This window comes from Temnothorax nylanderi, unplaced genomic scaffold (genome assembly GCF_030848795.1).
Source record: "Temnothorax nylanderi isolate EJ_2023f unplaced genomic scaffold, tnyl_v1.0 TNYL_tig0001_pilon, whole genome shotgun sequence".
NCBI classification, from domain to species: Eukaryota; Metazoa; Arthropoda; class Insecta; order Hymenoptera; family Formicidae; genus Temnothorax; species Temnothorax nylanderi.
The window spans coordinates 2852001-2871932 of NW_027249063.1; the positions used below are offsets into that span (position 1 = coordinate 2852001).

General features: G+C 35.5%; 2 protein-coding genes across 3 annotated transcripts; both read right to left on the reverse strand.

The window, feature by feature from the left end:
• Positions 1-20: 20 nt before the first annotated feature.
• LOC139777657 (cysteine dioxygenase type 1) lies at positions 21-6970 on the reverse strand. 2 transcript variants are annotated; one of them, XM_071715325.1, is made up of 5 exons: positions 6401-6970; positions 2036-2177; positions 1824-1929; positions 1318-1487; positions 21-385 (listed from the first exon to the last, which is right to left on the reverse strand). In XM_071715325.1, the coding sequence occupies exons 1-5, from the start codon at positions 6640-6642 to the stop codon at positions 350-352; spliced, it is 696 nt and encodes a 231-aa protein (XP_071571426.1). In that variant the 5' UTR covers positions 6643-6970; the 3' UTR covers positions 21-349. The 2 variants fall into 2 exon arrangements, with proteins under 2 accessions (XP_071571426.1, XP_071571345.1); XM_071715244.1 differs by having other exon boundaries at positions 21-398.
• A 9556-nt stretch (positions 6971-16526) lies between these two features.
• On the reverse strand, positions 16527-19915 carry LOC139769346 (uncharacterized). Its single transcript, XM_071700710.1, has 8 exons — positions 19690-19915; positions 19270-19435; positions 18543-19191; positions 18307-18438; positions 17946-18251; positions 17464-17764; positions 16981-17214; positions 16527-16755 (listed from the first exon to the last, which is right to left on the reverse strand). Exons 2-8 carry the CDS (start codon positions 19370-19372, stop codon positions 16576-16578), a joined length of 1905 nt encoding a protein of 634 aa, XP_071556811.1. The 5' UTR covers positions 19373-19435; positions 19690-19915; the 3' UTR covers positions 16527-16575.
• Positions 19916-19932: the final 17 nt, after the last annotated feature.

Consider the following 19932-nt stretch of genomic DNA (forward strand, 5'->3'; position numbering starts at 1 on the left):
TTCCCTTCTTTCACATCATATTCTTTCATATTCTTTATTTATATTTGATTAGCAATTTAACTTATTTTTACAAAAAAAATAAGCATCACGCGAAAAATGCATATACATAGTTATTCTTACTTATGAATATCTACAGGTCCTTACAAATAGATTTAAGTACTTAAAAAACGATTACAGGACGAAAATTGGACAATATTAATAGCACAATTGTTGGAGACTGTCTTAATTTATGCAAATTGAGCAACCAGGTCCAATCCAAGATAATGCAAATCGTTTTCCGCACCCGATTAGAATATCGCCGAAACTTAATTGGCGTGTCGCTTGTGGTGTTTCCACGCTCTTGCTCAGACTAGTTATCCTCGGGAGATCTGGCGTCTTGAATTTCCTATAAATTTATACTTAATTATAAATTAAGTATAAATAAGAAATTTACATAAAATGTTCAGTAATAAGGAATAAAATTATAGGTAGTAAGAAAAAAAATGTGTTTTGAAAGTCAAACGCAATTAGCTATGCGTGAATTAACATTTAAGTTACTTAACATTCAATAATAATTCAACACAAAGTTAAATCGTGCGTTTCGGCTCTACTTTGAACTATCTTTAGCGAAACCAGTAAATTAAATAATCTCACGCTCTCCGACGAGCATTAGGTGAGCACCACAAGATTAAATGGATAAAGACAATGTAATCTTCACGAGAAAATACTAGTAAAATTTTAATGTTTATAATCTGCAATGATTGAAACAAAAATAAAAGTTGTGTCTACCAACGAGGAGAAGTAAAGTCAATTCATCAAAACCAGTCCAGAGAACATGAGAATGACAAATTGTTTATAATTGTTAAGTTGAATTGTTAATTAAATGTTAAATAATGTTAATTCACGCTTGGCTAACAGCGTTTAACTCACAAAGCTTACTTTTTTCTTTATTACATGTTAATTTTAATGTTCTTATTAATATCGAAAATCTTTAGCTAAATTATCTATTTATTTAAATTGTATATAAATTGTTAAATTTTCGCTCCATTCTGATCGTAGGCTTTTCATATTGAATTGCAAAAGTTGTGTGAAAATACGAATAGAGACGTTCCGCCAGTTTGATATAAACTAACATCTAAAATGTTTCCGTAGAAAAAGACGAAGATTCCATTACGTGGGACTTTCCGTAAACCGAATTTAAATCTTTGTAATGATTTCCAGCGTCGTAAATGCAACTTTGAGGCGCGGCCCAAGATTCTTTGATACAGTCTTCCAAAAAGGTGGATCGAGAATCGCGCGGTAAGATAAAACTTTTGAGATATGCAAGCAGTTTCTCACCCGGTTCCTTCTTTCTCCGTACTTGGACCAGAATGTGACCTTACAGGTAGACTTTTGCCCGGTCTGCTTGTTGAAAACTGAGCACGACGAGAACGGCGGAGAGTACAGATGCAGGGAGACCGCAGGATTCATCGCACTTGGATTTTCAACGCGATGCAAACCCAGCGAATCTTGAATGGTAATTAAATTAAAAGATTTGCGCACGAAATTTCATTTCGCGATTATTTTGCGTTTGCAAAAGTGCGATCAGACTTGATATCCATGCAGCAAAACAAATCACGTACAGTAAGGCGCATTAATTCGATTCGGGTCATAGAATTCTGATTTTTTTATTAATTTACTTTAATAATTATTAAAGACCCAGCGGCCAATAAGTCAGAATTCTATCACCCATTGAATTAATGTACCTAACTGTACGACAAGTTCCCAAGTTTCGAGGAAGCTGCTCATTTATCGCGTATTGAATATGTGAAACTTATCATCTGCGGCTTAATTAAAAGTCATACCATTAATGTAACAGATCTCGTTCGTATCAAGCGTGTTCCTCTCGAGTTCCTTGAGCTCCTCCAAACCATTTTCCGTCTCGGATCCCGCGGGCCACGCGTACCTCGTCTAAGAAGCAACGTACTTTGATATATATTGATTTTATATCGCGTATGTATAAGACGCGGTCTGTGAAATAGCTCTCAATAATTATCATAGGTAGTAATTTTCGTACCTCGCACAGTTTCCCTTGAAGGACTTTCATCACACAGTGCGCGTTGGCATGATCGTGTATGGCTGACCCGTGACCTTCCCCCCAGCACAACACCATGAGATTGAACCTGCCGTTTCCTTCGTCAACTAGGTTCCTCGTATATCTGCGCACAAAGCGTCATGTGTTACAACCTAACGTTTTTCCTTAAAAAATCGACCGGTATCCGACCGGTCAGAATTTTTTAATTCCTCCGACCTTTCGAAAATCTCAGCACAAGTTTTGTGCACATTTTAAATGCGCACACACATTAAACAATTATTACGCATACAGATTTTATCAGATATTCAGATATATACAAACGCTCGACTCGATAGCAAATTTATAGCTATCGATCCATCTTAATTGACAATTAGATATACATATTTACCGGTTAAATTGTTAATTCGAATCTGGTGGATTTAGCATGAGAAAACTTATTATGAAATCAGCTTCTGAAATTAGCACGAATATTGCAGCTCGGAATCGAAAACTAGTCTAGTTAACCGGTTACTATAAATTTCAACAAAATCGCTTGCAATCAATTGATTTATTATTAATTCACGTAAAACAGAAAGAAAAGTTGCTTTTTTTATGCTAATTTCATAAACTGTCAAAAAATATTTTAGTTAAAATGCTACTAAAACTTAAAGAAATTATGCTCAATATAGTTTTGATTATTTTAAAACACCGATATTAAGGCTCGTGGTCCCTGCTGATGTTGTCCTTATTTAATGACGTCAGAAGCGAGAAATGGACACGTTGAAAATTCTTGCATAGTATTTCCAAATAAAAAGATATTTGCACAAAATAACACTTCAGATCACTTCAGCACACTTCAAAAATACTCCGAGTTTTATCTATTCCCCCTGACAGTTAATAAACCACACAGGCTTATGCGCCTGATTTGGAAATACTATGCAAGAATTTTCAACGTGTCATTTCTCGCTTATGACGTCATTAAATAAGGACAGCATCAGCAGGGATCAGGAGCCTTACGATTTAAACTTTCTAGTCGAAGAAAATTAAGAAAATTTATTTTCTCAAAAAGGCCAACCATTTAAATTTAGATTATTCCGCACATTAGGGTTATTATAGGGTTACTAAATAATTATCAACACTTTTCGTAACATATATTTTATTAACAATGGACTTATCATCTCAGAAGGAAGACCATTATTCATGCTTTAACATACATAGAGTGCACAATTTACGAACCGGTGCGGTGATCTGCGATTCCAGCAGCGAATGCAAGGTTGCTGACTCCATCAGAGCGAATATAATTTGAAAGTTTCGATGTTTCGCACGGCATGCGTTTCGTTCGTTTTTTTTTTTTTTTTTTCATGAGTTGTCATGCGATGTACAGATACCAATGTTCTCTGGATTGCGCAGAACGCAAACACGGGGAAGGGGAATATATGCGTGGAAAGTACACATAACCAACTGACTATTCACCGGTCGATCGCCTCTGGGTGTTTATCGCTGCTCTAATTCCTGATGTTAAATAACATCTTTAAATAGCAATATTTTATATCTGCTTAAGAAAAATCTAATTTTCAAAATAATTGAGAGAGAGAATTCCGTTATTTTCATTTTATCCAATATTAATATTTACTATTTATAATTTCATCAATGTCTCTCAGTCTTATTTAAAGAACATTCTCTCATGCAACGTATCAAAATATCTCCAAATCCCTCCATTTAAATATATCTGAGTATTGATTTGTGATATACTAAACGAATATTTAACACGCTCGCTGGTACAAGTGTTCTTCATCGCAATATATGAATAAAAACGTTGAAAAAAAAATCCGAAGCGCACTAAAACAATTTTGTTATGCTCTGTTTCGAAAATAAAAAAAATTTCCGCTTGTAAAAGATCGTCATACTTTTCGTCTTTACAGAGACGGGTTTTTGTTCTCTCACAAATCACAAATTACTTTGTTGACATGGTTTGCTGTATCGTCAACAATTTTCGTGAACCATAAATTGCACATTTGCCTAACGTAGGATCGCTAAAAGCGTTGAACAATATGATAATCTGTTGAAGTACAACGCCGAAAAAGTGTTTACCTTTCTAACGGCCTTTCATAAGAACGATCTCGGTAGAAGGAATATTTGCCAGTCCTGCCACGCGCGGCATTGCGTTCTACTTCGTGTTGACATTTTTCTTCTCTCAAATCACTAATTTTAGAATTACTTCGTTGATATGGTTTGCTGTATCGTCAACAACTTCCATAATCTACAAATTGCACGTTCGCCTACGTAAGATCGCTGAAAGCTTTGAACAATATGATAACCCGTTGAAGTATGACGCCGAAAGTGTTTATCTTTCTAGCGGCCTTTCGTAAGAACGATCTCGGTGGAAGGAATATTTGCCTGCCACGCGGCATTACGTTCTACTTTGTGTTGACAGCAAAACCGGTAAACGTGCACCGTAGTTTCAGTACTTTCCCGAGTCACGTGGATCCCCGGCTACTGCACACAGTAATTCCACCTGCGTCCAAGGCGCTCGTTATCTCACGAACTCGTAAACTCATTTTCGTTCCTATTTACGGTCCCTCATCTAATCAAGAGCTGCCGAGATGTACCTATATTATGTTATCGTTGCTAATTATCAATGATGTGCAACATTATCAACATTAGCAACGCGTTAAATTACCTGTTTGCGATAATATGCGATAACATAATACACATAGCATGATGAAAGAAAAAACAGTAAAAAGTTGAGAAACTTCTCTTCTGAGCAAAAAACATAAAAATTCTCGAGTTTCATTAGCGAAGATGTTTCTCGAATGTCTAAAACGTCTGAAAATTGCACGCAACAACGATCTCTGCGCTAAGTAAAACGTTATCTCCGCTCTGAATATGAAAATATGAGTTGCATCGTCCAGTTCGTTGTAACATGTTCATGGAGATAACATTGTCGGTGGTGCCTAATAATTCTAGAACATTCTCTCTCTTTCTGCCTCTGTTATCGGACGAATATGAAGACGAATATGGAGATACGTCCAGATCGCGCGTAATAAATAAGCTAATCTAGTTATCGTTATACATGTGTGTAATACGCATCCTGGTAAATAAAGCTGCGGGACACGAGAAAATTTCCCTTCTGATTCGAAATTTATCTCCGCGTATCCTTAACTTTATGAGATAGCTAACGAGATTATTAGTTAGTTAATTATAAATAATTTTAATCTGATACAAAATGTCTCATTTGCCTTGGGAACTTTCCGTCTCCTCAGACATTTCCTGACATCAGTCACACTCAGCATTTCTTTATAAACACGATGGTTTTTCCCAAGATTACATGTAATACATATATTCCTCGTTGCGTTCTAAGTTATCTATTATTTACGGCAGTCATGAGATCGATGGAGATCGGGAAAAAATTGAATCGATGATACGATTCCATTAGCACATATCTGACGTATTTTTTCCGTCTGATGATCATTAAATGGCGATCATCTACTCTTAACACAAATGCAAGTGACGTTACGGGTCACTTCAGAACAAGGTTACTAAATTGTTTTTTATGTTACGCGGAGATACCAGAAACAGAGAGAGAGAGAACGAACGGAGAACAGGCAGTCGATAACCCATTCTGAACTCCGTCATGTTAATTTCATTTCACAATTCCGCATTGCGTTGTATTCGCTCTATTTACACACCCCAAATGTGTTGATCGGCGAAAATATTTGTTTCCATCATTTAGTTATCAAGCGCGCATCGTCCATTGACGCATTTCTCCGGAATGTCCCTAATTGACCGTTACCGTTATGCGCTGATTATGTTTGCAATAGTACCGTAATTATCGATGCGTAATTAGCTGATAGCTAATGAAAACATTTCCGTATGCACGCCACAATTCTCATTGCGCATTAACAAGTTGTGCAATTACATCAGATATATTCTGTAAAATCGCGAATCAAGCTTACCAATTGCGACCTTGAAAGTGCTAATATACATAATTTTATTCTTGGACATGTAAATAATGTAATGGGCATTATTAAATTTTTAATTCCTTCCGTCCCCGCGATTAATCACCGAGATTTTTTGATTAATCGAAAATATTTTTCGTGATTTACCGTACTATTATATTACCATTACTATTATACAGATTTTTTAAGTATTTTTTCACGTATATTAATAATTTATGCCTATTTGAAACAACCGTACACAAAATTAAGATGACATACAATCTTTTTTGGTATTTTTTATAATAGTGATAAGTATAACATCTGTTGCATTTTACGTCTAAACGACATGAATCAATTTATATATTAAAAAATATATAAAAGAAATGTGTTTTGCGTAGGTTTCGCATGTAAATTATTAAATGTCAGATACCTGTATCTGTCGAACTTGGCGAATTTCTTCCACTCCATGGGATTGCTCTTGTAGCTCATCATCAGGTCCTGAACGTGATCGATATTCACATGATCCGTCTCGAAGGCTTCGTGCAGCGCATTTATAAGTTCCTGCAGGGTGGAAACTTTCTCCCACCGGAGTTTCTCCCCGTTCTCAACGAGGCGCGACGCTTTTCCGCGCGGCACGTCGTACAGTCGATTCTCTCGGTTGCAAATCTCCATTTTTCAGCCACCGCGGTATCTCGACACTTCGGCGATTCTATTCAATCGGCAAAAGTTTTTCTCTGCTTTCCCGCGAGCACCGTGGAGGGACGTGCGATCGCACCGCGGGGAGCCTTAAGCACCGGAAACACGTGAACGTTAAAATGCGAGCTTTGACTCGTCGCGGCTCTGACTCGTAGATTATGGCGCGGCTTCGAAAGCGAAGGGAAAACAAGAGATTTATACGGACGTCTTCAGCCTCTACACGCCAGGCACTAACTGCGCGAACGTACTAAATCCGTACTACCTCGCTGTCTTTGCTCGCCTACAGCCGGTACCGGTCTAGTACAACGCGGATACAGCATCTTATATGCAGTACAAGGTGCCCCCTACTCCAGCCGATCGTCCGAGCGGCGTCAACGTTTTGTGAACTTCCCGCTCTGTAGGGTACTTTTCAGCTTTTGTCAATGAAAAGATTCGAGCTAGATTTATTACGGTCCTATTCTTGAAAGAGGATACTTAAAGGTGCCTAAAGTTCAAAGATTTATTGCTGCGTCTTTCTGTTGTTATTGTTATCCTCTCGTAACGTTTCCAAATAATACACGGAGAGAATTTTCTCTTTATAGAATTTACCCTGAAATCATGGTAGTTGTGGGACAACATGTATCCACCAAGAATTTTATGCGAGCTATTCTAATTAATATCTACCATAATAAAAAGTATTAATATCTATATACATTAAAATATAAAATATGTTTGATTAATTTTACTAAAATATATCTAGAAAATTTCAATAATTTTTCAAAATTTACCAATCTGCTTGGTAATTTTTATCACGTTGTTTGTAAAATGTCTTTTGCAGATACGTGTATTTTTTAATTATAAATAATTAACAATTTTGTTGTTAACTTTGTTAACTTAAAATCGTTAATGCTATTATATACAATTTTTTATGAGCAATAAGAAAATACACGTAAATAAAGCTATGACTCTTTTATTATATATATAAAAGATGTTAGAAAGTATAAAAATAGCCCAGAACTGTATATCCTCTTTTATATATATAATAAAAGAGTCATAGCTTTATTTACGTGTATTTTCCTGTTGCTCATAAAAAATTGTATATAATAGCATTAACGATTTTAAGTTAACGAAGTTAACAACAAAATTGTTAATTATTTATAATTAAAAAATAAACGTATGTGTCTTGAAAGAGAGAGAGAGAGAGAGAGGCGATAAAGAGAAGCGTATATAATAAATAAATAAATAAATAAATAAATATATAATATATAATTTATCGAATGGTTCAGAGAGTAAAGTTATTAAATATCAGACAAATATTCTAAATACGTCATCATATTAATCAAATTTTAATATTCATCAATCGCGTAATGTGACAATCATTAAAATAGCATTAATTATTTTCTTGCATTTCGAAGTTATATATATGTGCTTTTCAACATACAAGCGTGTGTACAAGATACATATAGCTGAATTCTTATCTTATATGACCCGAAGAAATATTACTAATTTTAGTTAGCAATCTATATCATGCAAGGATATATATTACGAAATTTAAACTATAAAAACATCCTATCCATTTTAGCAAAATTAATATGAGTCGTAAATAATATATGATTTATTCGTTTAAATATTAAATATTAAATAATTAATATTATATAGATATGCATATAATTAGGTTAAGCTGTAAAAATTATTTTTGTACTACAGATGTTTTTACCATTTAGAGTGTTCAGAAAACAATATTTGTCACATACGCCGGAAGTTATTTGAGATGTAATCCAAGATTCTCTCTCTCTCTCTCTCTCCTCTCTCTCTCTCTCTCTCTCTCTCTCTCTCTCTCTCTCTCTCTCTCTCTCAAGTTAATCATGAAACTGACAAGGCAGATATTTTTTAGGAAAGTCGCGCAGCATTCGTGTACTATTTTATCACCCTGTTCTATTACTGTTCTATATTCAATTATAAAATCGGACATGTGTGAATTATTTACTTAACGATATGTTATTCTTTTGGGGTGAAACGTCATAAAAATCAGGTCAAGAAAGATATGAATAAAGATATAAATAGGGAGATATCTAATCTGTTAATATTGTGAGCGTGGAAATATTAATATTTAAATATTTTTAATATTACTAATTAAACGTCACTTACCTTTCTGTATCTGTTTCCCAGATTGGTAAAATTCTTTTTGTCTGCTTTCGTTCAGTGAATCATCGCACCTGCGCGGCTTCGATTATTTCACTGTAATGCAGCTGCAGCAAAGAATGTAATAAACAAGCAACAATAGGAAATGCGCGTATGGGCCTCATTGGGCCCGATGAGGCAAAGCGCAAAGTCGTTAATAGTAGTATTCGGTTATTTACAAAAAATCTCCATCATTCAAATAGAACCGCGATATAAGATATTGACGACATTGCATAAAAAATGTCTGTTCTACTCACGTGCAAGGCAGACTCTTGCAATAATAACACTTTGCCAGCGGTCTCTTATGGTTGAATCTGTCTTTTCTACATTTGCACGGTGTTAGTCTACAAGTGCAGCCACAATGTCGGATTGGTATCGACTTTTGAACGGTGCTTTTATGCTCGTTTCTCGATTTACATCGGCAATTATTCGGTGACTTGTTTCCAGGTGGTCTTTCTATTTCAGCGCGTCTAAACAACGATACAAAGATAGTCCAGCACAAATATTTGATAGTAGGATAACTATAGAAAAGCTTCAAGCAGGAATTATTTGCTACTTTCGATCTATTAACAAAGAATTTTTCAATAATAAGTGAAAATTGACTAAACAACACAAATAAATAAAAATATGCTCTATTTCGGCTAAATCTTTGCGCCAAGAAATTTCCTTTTCAGTATCTGTCTGATGCACCCTTATTTAAACAAGTAAAAAAAATCTTCGTTCAAGTAAATAGTAAAAGGTTCTTTTATATACTTGACACGATTCTCGATTTTTCCTTCTTCCTTTCTCTTATCTTGATTGACCGGCGATCTACAACAGCAAGGATTCCTCCAGCATCGTGCGCAGCATACGGATTCGCTCATCTTCTGCTGCAGTTCGTTCATCACTTCCGAGAAAATGTTTAGCCGTTGATAAGGTAACTCCTCGGGACGTTGTCGCTTCGGCTTTTCGTAACATTGACATTCTTCGGTGGAATACGACCGAAAGTCCTCGGAGTCCCTCGCAAAATACCGCCTGATTTCCCTTTTTGGCTTCCAGCTGGTGACGCGAATCGTTTGATTCTCATCCGGTCTTCTGGCAATCTGTTCGTAATCACGAGCGTGACCCTCGTCGTCTGGACAGTTGCAAACATCTGACGGCAACCCGCAATACGAACACTTCCCGATCGGTGCTCTGCATGTGCATTTGTCTTGAGGATTATCACAGTACAGGCAAATCATTGTCCTCTTGCGGTTGCGGCCTTCCTTGATCTTGTGGCACCTTACCAAAGCGAATGTAGCACAACAACATTGATTTCTCTGTTTGCCGCAGTTAATGCAGCTCGCTTGTGATCCACACCTATCGAGAATGTTTCGGGAAATCATGACCAAGAGATTTACAAATCTATATTGAAGGATTATTTTTACTTCGGAATTATAATTAAAAAATATATCGAAATACTTAATTAATAAATATTTGCTAATTTGTATTTCATAAATGTATTCTTCTAAAATTATATAATACCGTATAGAAAATCTTATATTATTGTATCTTACTTGCATTTATTATTAATTCTTGAACAATTTCCACGCGTTACACACCACCTGCATTTGCATTCTTCGTGAGAATGGCAAAAGATCGTCGTTTTTCTACACTTGTGTTCTTCCCGCTCATTGCAACAACTCGTGCAGATACGCGAATTGATCACCTTTAAAGGTGATACATCACGAAATTTCTGTTTATCGATCTTCAAGCAACGTTTCAGATGTGGTGCGCAGGTGCATTGCATCGTCGACAAACGGCAACGCGTGCAATAAATTTTCTTCCGTTCGAATCTATTATCTTTGCAGGGACCATCTTCGATAATGTTATTGCACTTTGTGCATTTGACAATGGAACATGAGTAATTATTCAAACTGAAAGCTAATTCGCGTTTACAAAGCGTGGATTTTTGTGGCTCCTTTTCCGATTTCTTCTGCGGGCAGGGCACATGGTCTTTCATACACTTGACAATTGAACACGAACGAGCACTCGGGTCGGAAGGTAGACCGCATTTACAAAGAATAGGCTTTTGTGACTCTTCTTCTGGTTTCTTTTGCGGGCAAGTAACATAAATCATTGTTGTTTCATCTCGAATATCTTTGGGAAGGTCTCTATCCTCATCAGCAACATCTTTTGGAGCGTCTTCAACACTTGTTTCAATTGTAGCAACACTCATCTCAAGCGCGATTGAGTCATCCGCTTTTATTTCTTCCGTGATCTCTGCAGGAGTATGTTCCTGTGAAATTACCTTTTCTTCTGGAATTCTTTCTTCTTCTTTTTCCTCTTGGTCGACATGATTAATTGTGATTATTTCAGCAGGAACAGATACTATTTCAGGCTCTTGGACTTTAGAATCAGTTGCCATTGTAGCTGATAGAACATGTGATCTCTTCGCCGCGATGATACGCAGTAATTTAGGCATTGCTTGATCCGTTCTTTGAATATCTATCTTTTTCCCTGTGTCAAAAATTGTAAAATTAGTTATTGGTACAATCGGTTTTGATCTCACAAAAATATTTCTAATTATTTCTACAGGTAAAATTATTATTTTTAAATTAAATGCGCAATACCGCATTAAATTAATAGTGCTTAACAATAATTTTTATTCATATTATACATTAAGATACTGTATTATATTATTATGTGGTACTTATATTTTAATTTAAGTAATGTTGCTTAGTATAAGATGTTGCAGAAGATTTACGAAAACAATATTGAAAGTTTTGTAATTAAGTGTAAGTTGAGTTAATTATAATTTATTAATTATGATCAATTGTAATTTATTAATAATTTACCTTTGTTTGCAATCTCTGTTTGTAGTGATTTCATTGGTATAACCACTTTTTCAATAATCTCTTGCTGATCTTTTATATCACCAGTTTTATTTTCGGTTTCAAAAATAATTTCTACTTTTTCATCGTCTTTTTTACCATCAGTGATTATTTTTCTCGCTTCTATTTTTCCCGCTTCTATTCTATCTGTAACGAGCGTCCTGCCACGTCTAATTACGTCAATTAATTTTTTAAACGATCGATGTAAAAGTGGCTCTTTCTGTTTGTGCTCAGTGGTTCCCATTTCTTTTGAAATATCTTGGCTCTCTTCTTTTTCTTTCGAGTTTTCTTGCGTTTCTTCTTCCAGTTGATCATTTTTATTTGACGTTAAATTTTGCGTAAGATTATTCGATCGTTGAGAGTAATTCCTCATTGATCGATTAAGTGATCGCATTCTTTGCTGATTAACAAGAGTCTTCGATGTTTTCTTTACAGTGGAATTCGAGACAAGATTCGAACGATCATAATCGTTTTGCGCACGTAATGTTGTAGAATGAACATTTTTTGACAATGGTTTAAAATCTTTAATCGATTCAACGGGAATTTGATGTAAATTTTTCGATTGATCATTCAAAGTCTCTTTTATTTGTTCCCGTTGCTCTACATTAGCAAACTGTGGTCTTACAAAATTATTAAGAGCATCGTTGTCAGGCTCATTATTTAGTTTTACCGTTCTTGTATTTCCAGCATTCTCTCTCGGACCATTTAAGTTCGAGCTATTTATATTCTGTTCCGTAAGTTTATCCTTTGCATCGTTTAAGGATAATCTGTTAACATCGACTTGGTTGGCAAAGTTCGAATCGGGAATCTCCTTACAAATTGTTTCCTTTAGGGTGTCTTTGGAGTCAGGAAACGCCGTCCTGTAAACTATTACTTCTTCCGCAAGTCCATTCGGTTCGGAAAACACCGTCTTACAAACTGTGATATCTTCCGAAGGCTCTTCAGTAACGATATCGTTACAAACTCTTGTTCTCTTTGAAGGTTCTTCTGAATTTTCAAACTTTGTTCCGCATATGTCTTTCGAATGTTTCGCCAAATTCTTACAAGTTCGCGTGTTCTCGAAACGTGGAGCACTAAATGATGTCTCGCATATAGTTGCACTTTCGGCTAATTTTTTAGAAGGTGTTTGGCAAACGGATATTTTTTCTAGACACTCTACGACATTACATATGTTTTCAGGAAGCTCCTTCTCGACTCTGTCAACGTCCTTGCAACAATCTTCCTCCTCCTCCGCGATACAACTACACGTGGACCACTTTCGTGCCACTTGCTCTCTTTGGCAACTTGCGAGAGATTGTTGCAAAAGCTTATATCCCATCTGCCTCTTCGGGATATTGCTTCGATTTACCATCGACTCCTGGAGTATTTTATTTCGATATTTACAATTGTCTCTGAAACATCCTTTAGAATCTTCGCCGTACGCAGTGCAATCCGCGTAGATCGGTTTCGGTAACCACCTGCTGTCATCGACCGCACGGCATACAGTGTATTCGCTATCGTCTCCGCGAGCACTATCGCGATCGTTATTTTTGCGATTATCCCTTCGTTCCACATTGGTACAAATCGCTCTCGACAGGAAGACATTACTGTCGTCCAGCCTTGTTCTCGCTTCTGAAGGATATATAGTGGTCCAAGATTGTGGGCGTCTGGTATTGTCACACGTGCTGAAACTTGAACACGGAACTGTAGAGTATGACGAATCCTGTTGGAGATCTATGCCGTTCGTATCTTTGTAATAGGAACCGTCTTTGGTCGATGAGGTCATGTCCTTGCACCAAACGTTTCCTGCGTCGACTTTGGCATCTGCTTCCTCTTTGCCGCCCGCTTCGCTCGACTCCTTCCTGGTTTTTCCGTGTCGTGGTGATATTTCGTTATCGTCGACGGTGTTATCGCTGCTCTTCTCATGAATAAAATTAGGTGATTGCTGAATTAGCAATTTCTTCCGTCTCTCTTTTATACTGTTTATTAGCTTGCACGATGACGTTGTGCTAGCGCTAGTGCTTCTCGAATTGGATTTTTCGGTAACTGTATTGGAACTTGTATCCATGTGCAGTTGAGATCTCGATTTTATCCTGCCCTTCTCGTCCACACACATGATCAGTTACAATTAATTATTAGATAGGTAATTATTATAATATTTATTAATAATCTATTGTAATTATTATAATAAATTAGAATAATTATTATGGATTAATAAGTATTTGTACATAATTTATTATATATCACTAAAATAATTATAATATAATAATTGTAAATATAATTACAAAATAATTGATTTTATTATTAAAATTTGACTAATACTTTTGAGCTTTTACTTTGTTCATGAAACTGTTATTGTTTATATTGGTTTATTAATTAACACTTTTAAATTCTTTATAATAAGGTTTATTAATAATAATAAACATAATGAATGTATTTTTATGTAAAAATCAATTCTTTAACATATTTTGTATAATCTGAATACTTTAATCTTCAATTATTATATTTGATGCAAAAGATTATTTGACAAACTGACCTGGTTTTTATCATTAGTCTCCGAGCAAATATAAATATTAACATTTCCGGTCATTCTGCGATTATCGGTGTTCGGGTTATTCGCTGATTTCGAATGCTTTTTACTCTTTCTTTCACCGCTAACTTTATTTTTTACAGGTAACGGTATTGCACTCTTGTACATTTTTGTACACGGATATGAAATGTCATGTTTGGATAAATTATTACATCGCCGTGAAGCGTGACTTGTAGTTTGTCGATTAATACAAACGCTGGGCAATTTTTTACAATGTTCTTCCAGCACAGGAGATTGACACACATTGGATATTTCTTTGGGTTCTTCTAAATGCGATAAAATCGGCTTTTTCTCTTCCTATTTCAAAGAAATTTTTATTCTTGTCTTATTAATTAATTTTTTCACAAAAAAAAACAAGTTACAAAAGACGGAAAACTTTTGTCGACTTTATCGTTTGATCTACTATCATTTAATTTTATTTTTATATGAAAGATATAAAATATCTAGAGAAAAATTCTAAAGGTACGTTGTGGATACTTGCATCGTAGATACCATTGAACACTTTACAAGAGTTTGCACAGCATCTTTAATAGAATTGTTGATCCGTTTGATGGAATCGTTTATTTCTTTGTTGATCATCTCACTCAGCCTTGTTGGACTGATATTTTCGTCGCGCGCGAGTAACTTCTTTCTCGCTGATATATCCACGTAAGTCTCTCGCTTGATCCTTTCTTTTCCGCACGTTTCCAAAGTGCACGCGCAATTTGCCTCCGGCATCCTCTTATCATTTTCTGCCTTATTTTCCACCTCCTGTTCTCTCATGATATCTTCTCCTTTCTCTTCGGCCACGCTAAAGCTTTCAAAGCTTCTCTCCTACCTGCTTTCGGCTGATCGGCGAAAACCGACGTATCGATCCCCCCGACGTGAAAAACCGATGGTCTTTACGTCGTGAAAAGGGTAAGCTACATTTGCACTGCGCAAAAGTATCTTTTGTGCGGGAAATACCGTGCTCTATCTCTTGAGTCTTTAAATCCTCTGTCGGCTAAGAATCTACTGCTTTTCCGCTCGCTTCGATTTTTAACCCTAATCGTTTCTGCCTGTATAAGCTTCTTAGCCCCATTATCGTTTCTCATGACGCATGTTTCCTTCAGCCTTGTTATTGTATAAATATATAACGCACCGTTCTTATTTTTATTTCTTTCACTTTTAGAAATGCTTACATTCTTTGTCATTAAGCTACAATCATTCATACTTGAAAATTTGAGCTACTCGGTTAAGTGTCACGTCATACTGACATTGAACGACACTCGACAGTATTATCTTGCAATGACAAAAGAAACATTTACTGCGCTTTTCATTTTTATAGCGTATATCAACCTTTGACTATATATCAACCTTTGGCGTATATCAACCTTATCCGAGTTATTCGATTTTCGATATGGAATTTTTCACTATATTCCGGAATCTCATAATTTAATTATTTTATAAAAATAATATTCTACATAGTTCAGAGATTAACGAAGAGTATATCTGTTATATCTCTCAAAACGCATTTTTAATTATTGGAAATGTTTGTAAATCTGGCAATAATCAGAAATGCAGTTTGAAGAAAAAAGAAAGTTATCGAACTTGTTCCTAATAAGGACTTCGATTTCTACCTTGCCGTCATCCTTTTTTTGTTTCGATAGTGTGTACATACTCACAGGAAATCGACCGATACATTATTCACGTAGCTTGTTGATCGCATTTCCGATGGTCACGACTTTCGAAATCCTTCGTGATTTACGAGCGTTCTCAATTTGCCTGTGAAAAATATATATACGGTCGTCTTTAAGGGTTCCGCGTTAGTAGATGGATTCTGATGATTCTCGTACAATAACTCGTGTCTATTGAGTGTATTAATTAATCGTTTAGCTGTAGTGGTATTTAGCACCACCGATAAGAAATCTGTTGTTTGCTTTTCTGGTAGTCGCTGCACTTGTTTTCAGACGGATACTTCAGCGCAGCTGCGTGTTATTCGGTTATTCACGTATAAATTATTGCACTCGCATGTAATACGCGAATGCAAATAGCGCGATTTTTTTGTATCAGTTCTGAAAAATATTTAACACATTGCTCCATAATATAACTCGCAACAGACATTTGGCAAGCGATATCGTCAGCAGTCAGTAATTATTTTTTAATTTGATAATATTCCAAAATGCCAAGTTTACTTAATTAGACTGTCTTTTTTTAAATATAAAGTCTGTCGAATTTTAATATTTAAAACTGAATTACAAAGTAGAGTTTTAGTTATTCAGATAATTTCACAAACAACTTTTATATTTAGATAATACCAGTAACCCGATTGCAAAATTTCTTTATTTTATATTTTATTACATAACACATTTACGAGATATCAACATTGTTATCTGTTTCATCGGCCGAAGTCGAAACATCAAATTGACGATGTTCACAAGAGTAACTGCAAATCGATGACATTTCGCTAAACGATTCGCTTTGAAATCTTTGCGTTGCTTCATATATTGTAGTACACTGTTCTTCTCTCTTGTGTTTATCACATATTGGCTACATACAAACATTAATTACAACACTAATTACATAATATTCAAACATAAAGCATTTATGCACTAAATGGCCGAAGAGCGTAAATTAATTTCAAATTGTTTGAGCTTTCATAGTGGAAGCCAATGTACGACTGAATATTTCATACTTAACTGCAATTTACGCGCGCAAATCCACTTTAACCGGTCTAATCCCGGCTGAATTTCTCGCGAATAAAGTTTCATTTACCTTAAACCTGTTAACAACTTTCTCAAACTTCGGCGTCATCGTAAACCCACCACGGTCCTCATTTTTGGGAGGGAACAATTGTTTCAGATCTTTACATTTGTCTGCGCTCCGAGATAAAGATATTAGAGGTCTCTCAGCCGCTATCACTTTCTCCCGAAACTCACGCACCACGTCTTTGAAGGTTTGCGTTTCTTGATACGGAAGGGTATTCCCCTCTGTCAGCCTCGTGGAGACCTTGGAATATATCATATCGAAACGGAGAGATACTCTATATCTTTAACCTTTCATTCTTACAGTAACCACACATTGGTATGTAATCATATTAAAAATACTTTCCGTTGCCAACAATCGCATGGCAACAAATATATTAAGATTCAATTAGAAGAAAAATTAATTAAGTTATATTAGCGTATTACTGAGTACGATAGGGTTTAAGAATTTTGATTTTTCAGATAATATGAAAGTCAAAATAATTTTTCTTACTGAAGTTACTCTGCTGACGGCTTCCTGAGCATCGCACATTACAGAGGTACCGCATGCCTGATCCCTCGATTTGGTACTCGAGGAAGAATCCCTCGTGCTTCGAAGAGCGCTCAAAGCCGTCCATCTTCTAGCTTCTCGTTCCTGAATTAATCTCATTCTATCGTGTTCCTTTAGCTCTTCTATTAAACCTGGCGTTTGATATGCAGGTAGATATTGTTTCAACATAGGTACCTCCAATCTGGTTTCGCGCACATTAACGTTGTATCTTCTTTTTATTTGCTGCGGTTTCTTTTCCAATGATCTATAATTATTACAAAAAAACTAATTTTTTTTAATTCTAAAACTTGTAATATTCTTAAATCTCATTTTGTCTGTAGTATCTTATTTTTATAAGCTGTAACAAACACATAGAATGTAACTTGAAATTTTAGTTGTGTAAATATCTCTATTTTCTTTGTAATAAGATTCACATATAAACGTACTCATTACATGACCTCGAAACTTTTTCTTGATCCCAATAATCTTGAAAGTAAACTATTTGCTCAGGTGCCTTAAATTGCGACTGAACTTGACAAGACCAGACTTTTGGTTTGTTTGTAGACTTCAGTTCGTACTTCATATCATCTCTCCTACTTTGAGTCTCTTCTTGGTCACGAAGGTTACATTGAGTTTGACGATTTTTGTTTAATTCAGCCACTGATCTTAATGCAGGAGCGACTCTTGTCTGTCTTCGAACGTCGTCAGGATGCCATTCTGCGCGACTCGCACAGGCTTCTGCATGCTGTGTACTATCAAGTCATCGATGTTAAAAACTACATGTAAAATACAACATCTGTGTGTTACCTGGGATGTCTATGAGTAAGCGCATCACGACTGTAAATATGTTCCCGTTTTCTGTTATAAAGCTTTTCTTTAATCAGTGTTGCCTTATTGCAAGACTTTTGTTTTCTTCGTGGTAAACTACCATCAGATTCCCTTATATATAATAACATTATAGAATTATATTTTTGTAATAGATTAAGCAGATTAACTAATTTTAAAAATCTTTTCTCTTATTATATTTTATCTTTTTATATTACCTCTGGTTACGATGTTTATATTTGTCGATCCACTTTTCCTGTTTTCTTTCCTTTTTCTTCCTTTCCTTTTCCAAGCCAGCTGCTCTGCCAATACGCGACATCTTATCGTGCCTTTTGTATTTTTCAAATTTTCGCAGATTCATTTGAATATTTTTTTCGGATACTGCCGCAGGTTTTCTATTTTTATGCGCAAAAACCTGCACATTTTTTGGTACCATTTCAATACCTTCCTCAAATTCCGCCGCCTTTCTATCGTCAACACGTATTTCCGCCGTTCCCGATTGCTTCGTTAATTTTTCCACGGCAGGTTTTTCACGTCTTTTTACTTGGCACGTGACGCCGTACAACTCTGAACTAGCTAGCGTATCGTACAATCGAGCTTTATCATTTGCTACCGAAGTCGACGCCATTACTTTTTCTCTAGCTTTTTTCTCTCTGGCTAATTCTTCAACTTGTTCCTTTTTGGTAAAGTATTTTCTTACACTTTTTTCTTCTACAGTATTATTTGACTCCACAAATGCTCTGCTATTTTTCGCTAATGATTTCCTTCGATCATTTTCGACTAGAGCTTTCTTTGGAACTCTTGTCTTGTCTGTTTCACTGTCTATCGATGTTTCTTCCATGGTGACAATTTCTTCTGTTTTCTTTTCTGAAAATCAGACAAGTATGCTACTTGATTGAATATTCTGTCCCTTTCTTCGTAAAATTCTAAAGCAAAAGATACTACCTTGATCTGATCTTTCCCAATCAGTAGCCAGCCATTCCTTATCTGTTTCTGACATTTCGTTCGTTTTAGATGTTTCACTACTTTGTTCTGTAATGGCACTCATATTCGATTGGCTTCTGCTATCTTTAACATCGCAGGATATTTGCGACGTGCACGAGCAAGAAATCTAATTAATATTAATATAAAAGTAAATATCAAATTATAGGAATGAGGGTAACTATTTCAGTAAAAAAAATATTAAATGACATATAAAAAAATCATGGAGCAAATTTATTCAAATATTTACATCCGTTTTTATCAGACGATAAAAATATAATTTCAATTTTTTAAAATTTCACAATATTTTTAAATATTAATATCTTTTTCGATACTGGTCCCAGAGAATTAAGGTTGTCATTGAAATAAAAACGATAAGTATACTTGAGCGTAGTTGTCACTAGTGACGTTCCATTTATCTCTCTTCTGATTGTCGATGTTGGATATTCTGGTATCTGATAAAATATTAATGCGGTCTGTCGAACGAATGCATCTCCGCTTCGATTGAGAATCTTTAATCTCGTCTACTTCAAAATACGCCGTATCCTTAGAAATCGGCTGCAGATATCTACGAATTACATTGTGTATGACATTAGTACTATATTGAAAAATATCTACGTATTGTAT

What these genes read in the sequence shown, in the direction of transcription:
- LOC139777657 (XM_071715244.1), bottom strand. Translation starts at nt 6,642, where the DNA reads ATGGAGATTTGCAACCGAGAGAATCGACTGTACGACGTGCCGCGCGGA. An exon ending in TTCAAGGGAAACTGTGCGAG is followed by an intron (nt 1,930 to 2,035) that starts GTACGAAAATTA and finishes GTTGCTTCTTAG; the next exon opens with ACGAGGTACGCGTGGCCCGC. An exon ending in CGAGATCTGTTACATTAATG is followed by an intron (nt 1,488 to 1,823) that starts GTATGACTTTTA and finishes TTACCATTCAAG; the next exon opens with ATTCGCTGGGTTTGCATCGC.
- LOC139769346 (XM_071700710.1), bottom strand. Translation starts at nt 19,372, where the DNA reads ATGAGTGCCATTACAGAACAAAGTAGTGAAACATCTAAAACGAACGAA. An exon ending in CTTACTCATAGACATCCCAG is followed by an intron (nt 18,252 to 18,306) that starts GTAACACACAGA and finishes ATGACTTGATAG; the next exon opens with TACACAGCATGCAGAAGCCT. An exon ending in AAGTTGTTAACAGGTTTAAG is followed by an intron (nt 16,756 to 16,980) that starts GTAAATGAAACT and finishes GTTTGTATGTAG; the next exon opens with CCAATATGTGATAAACACAA.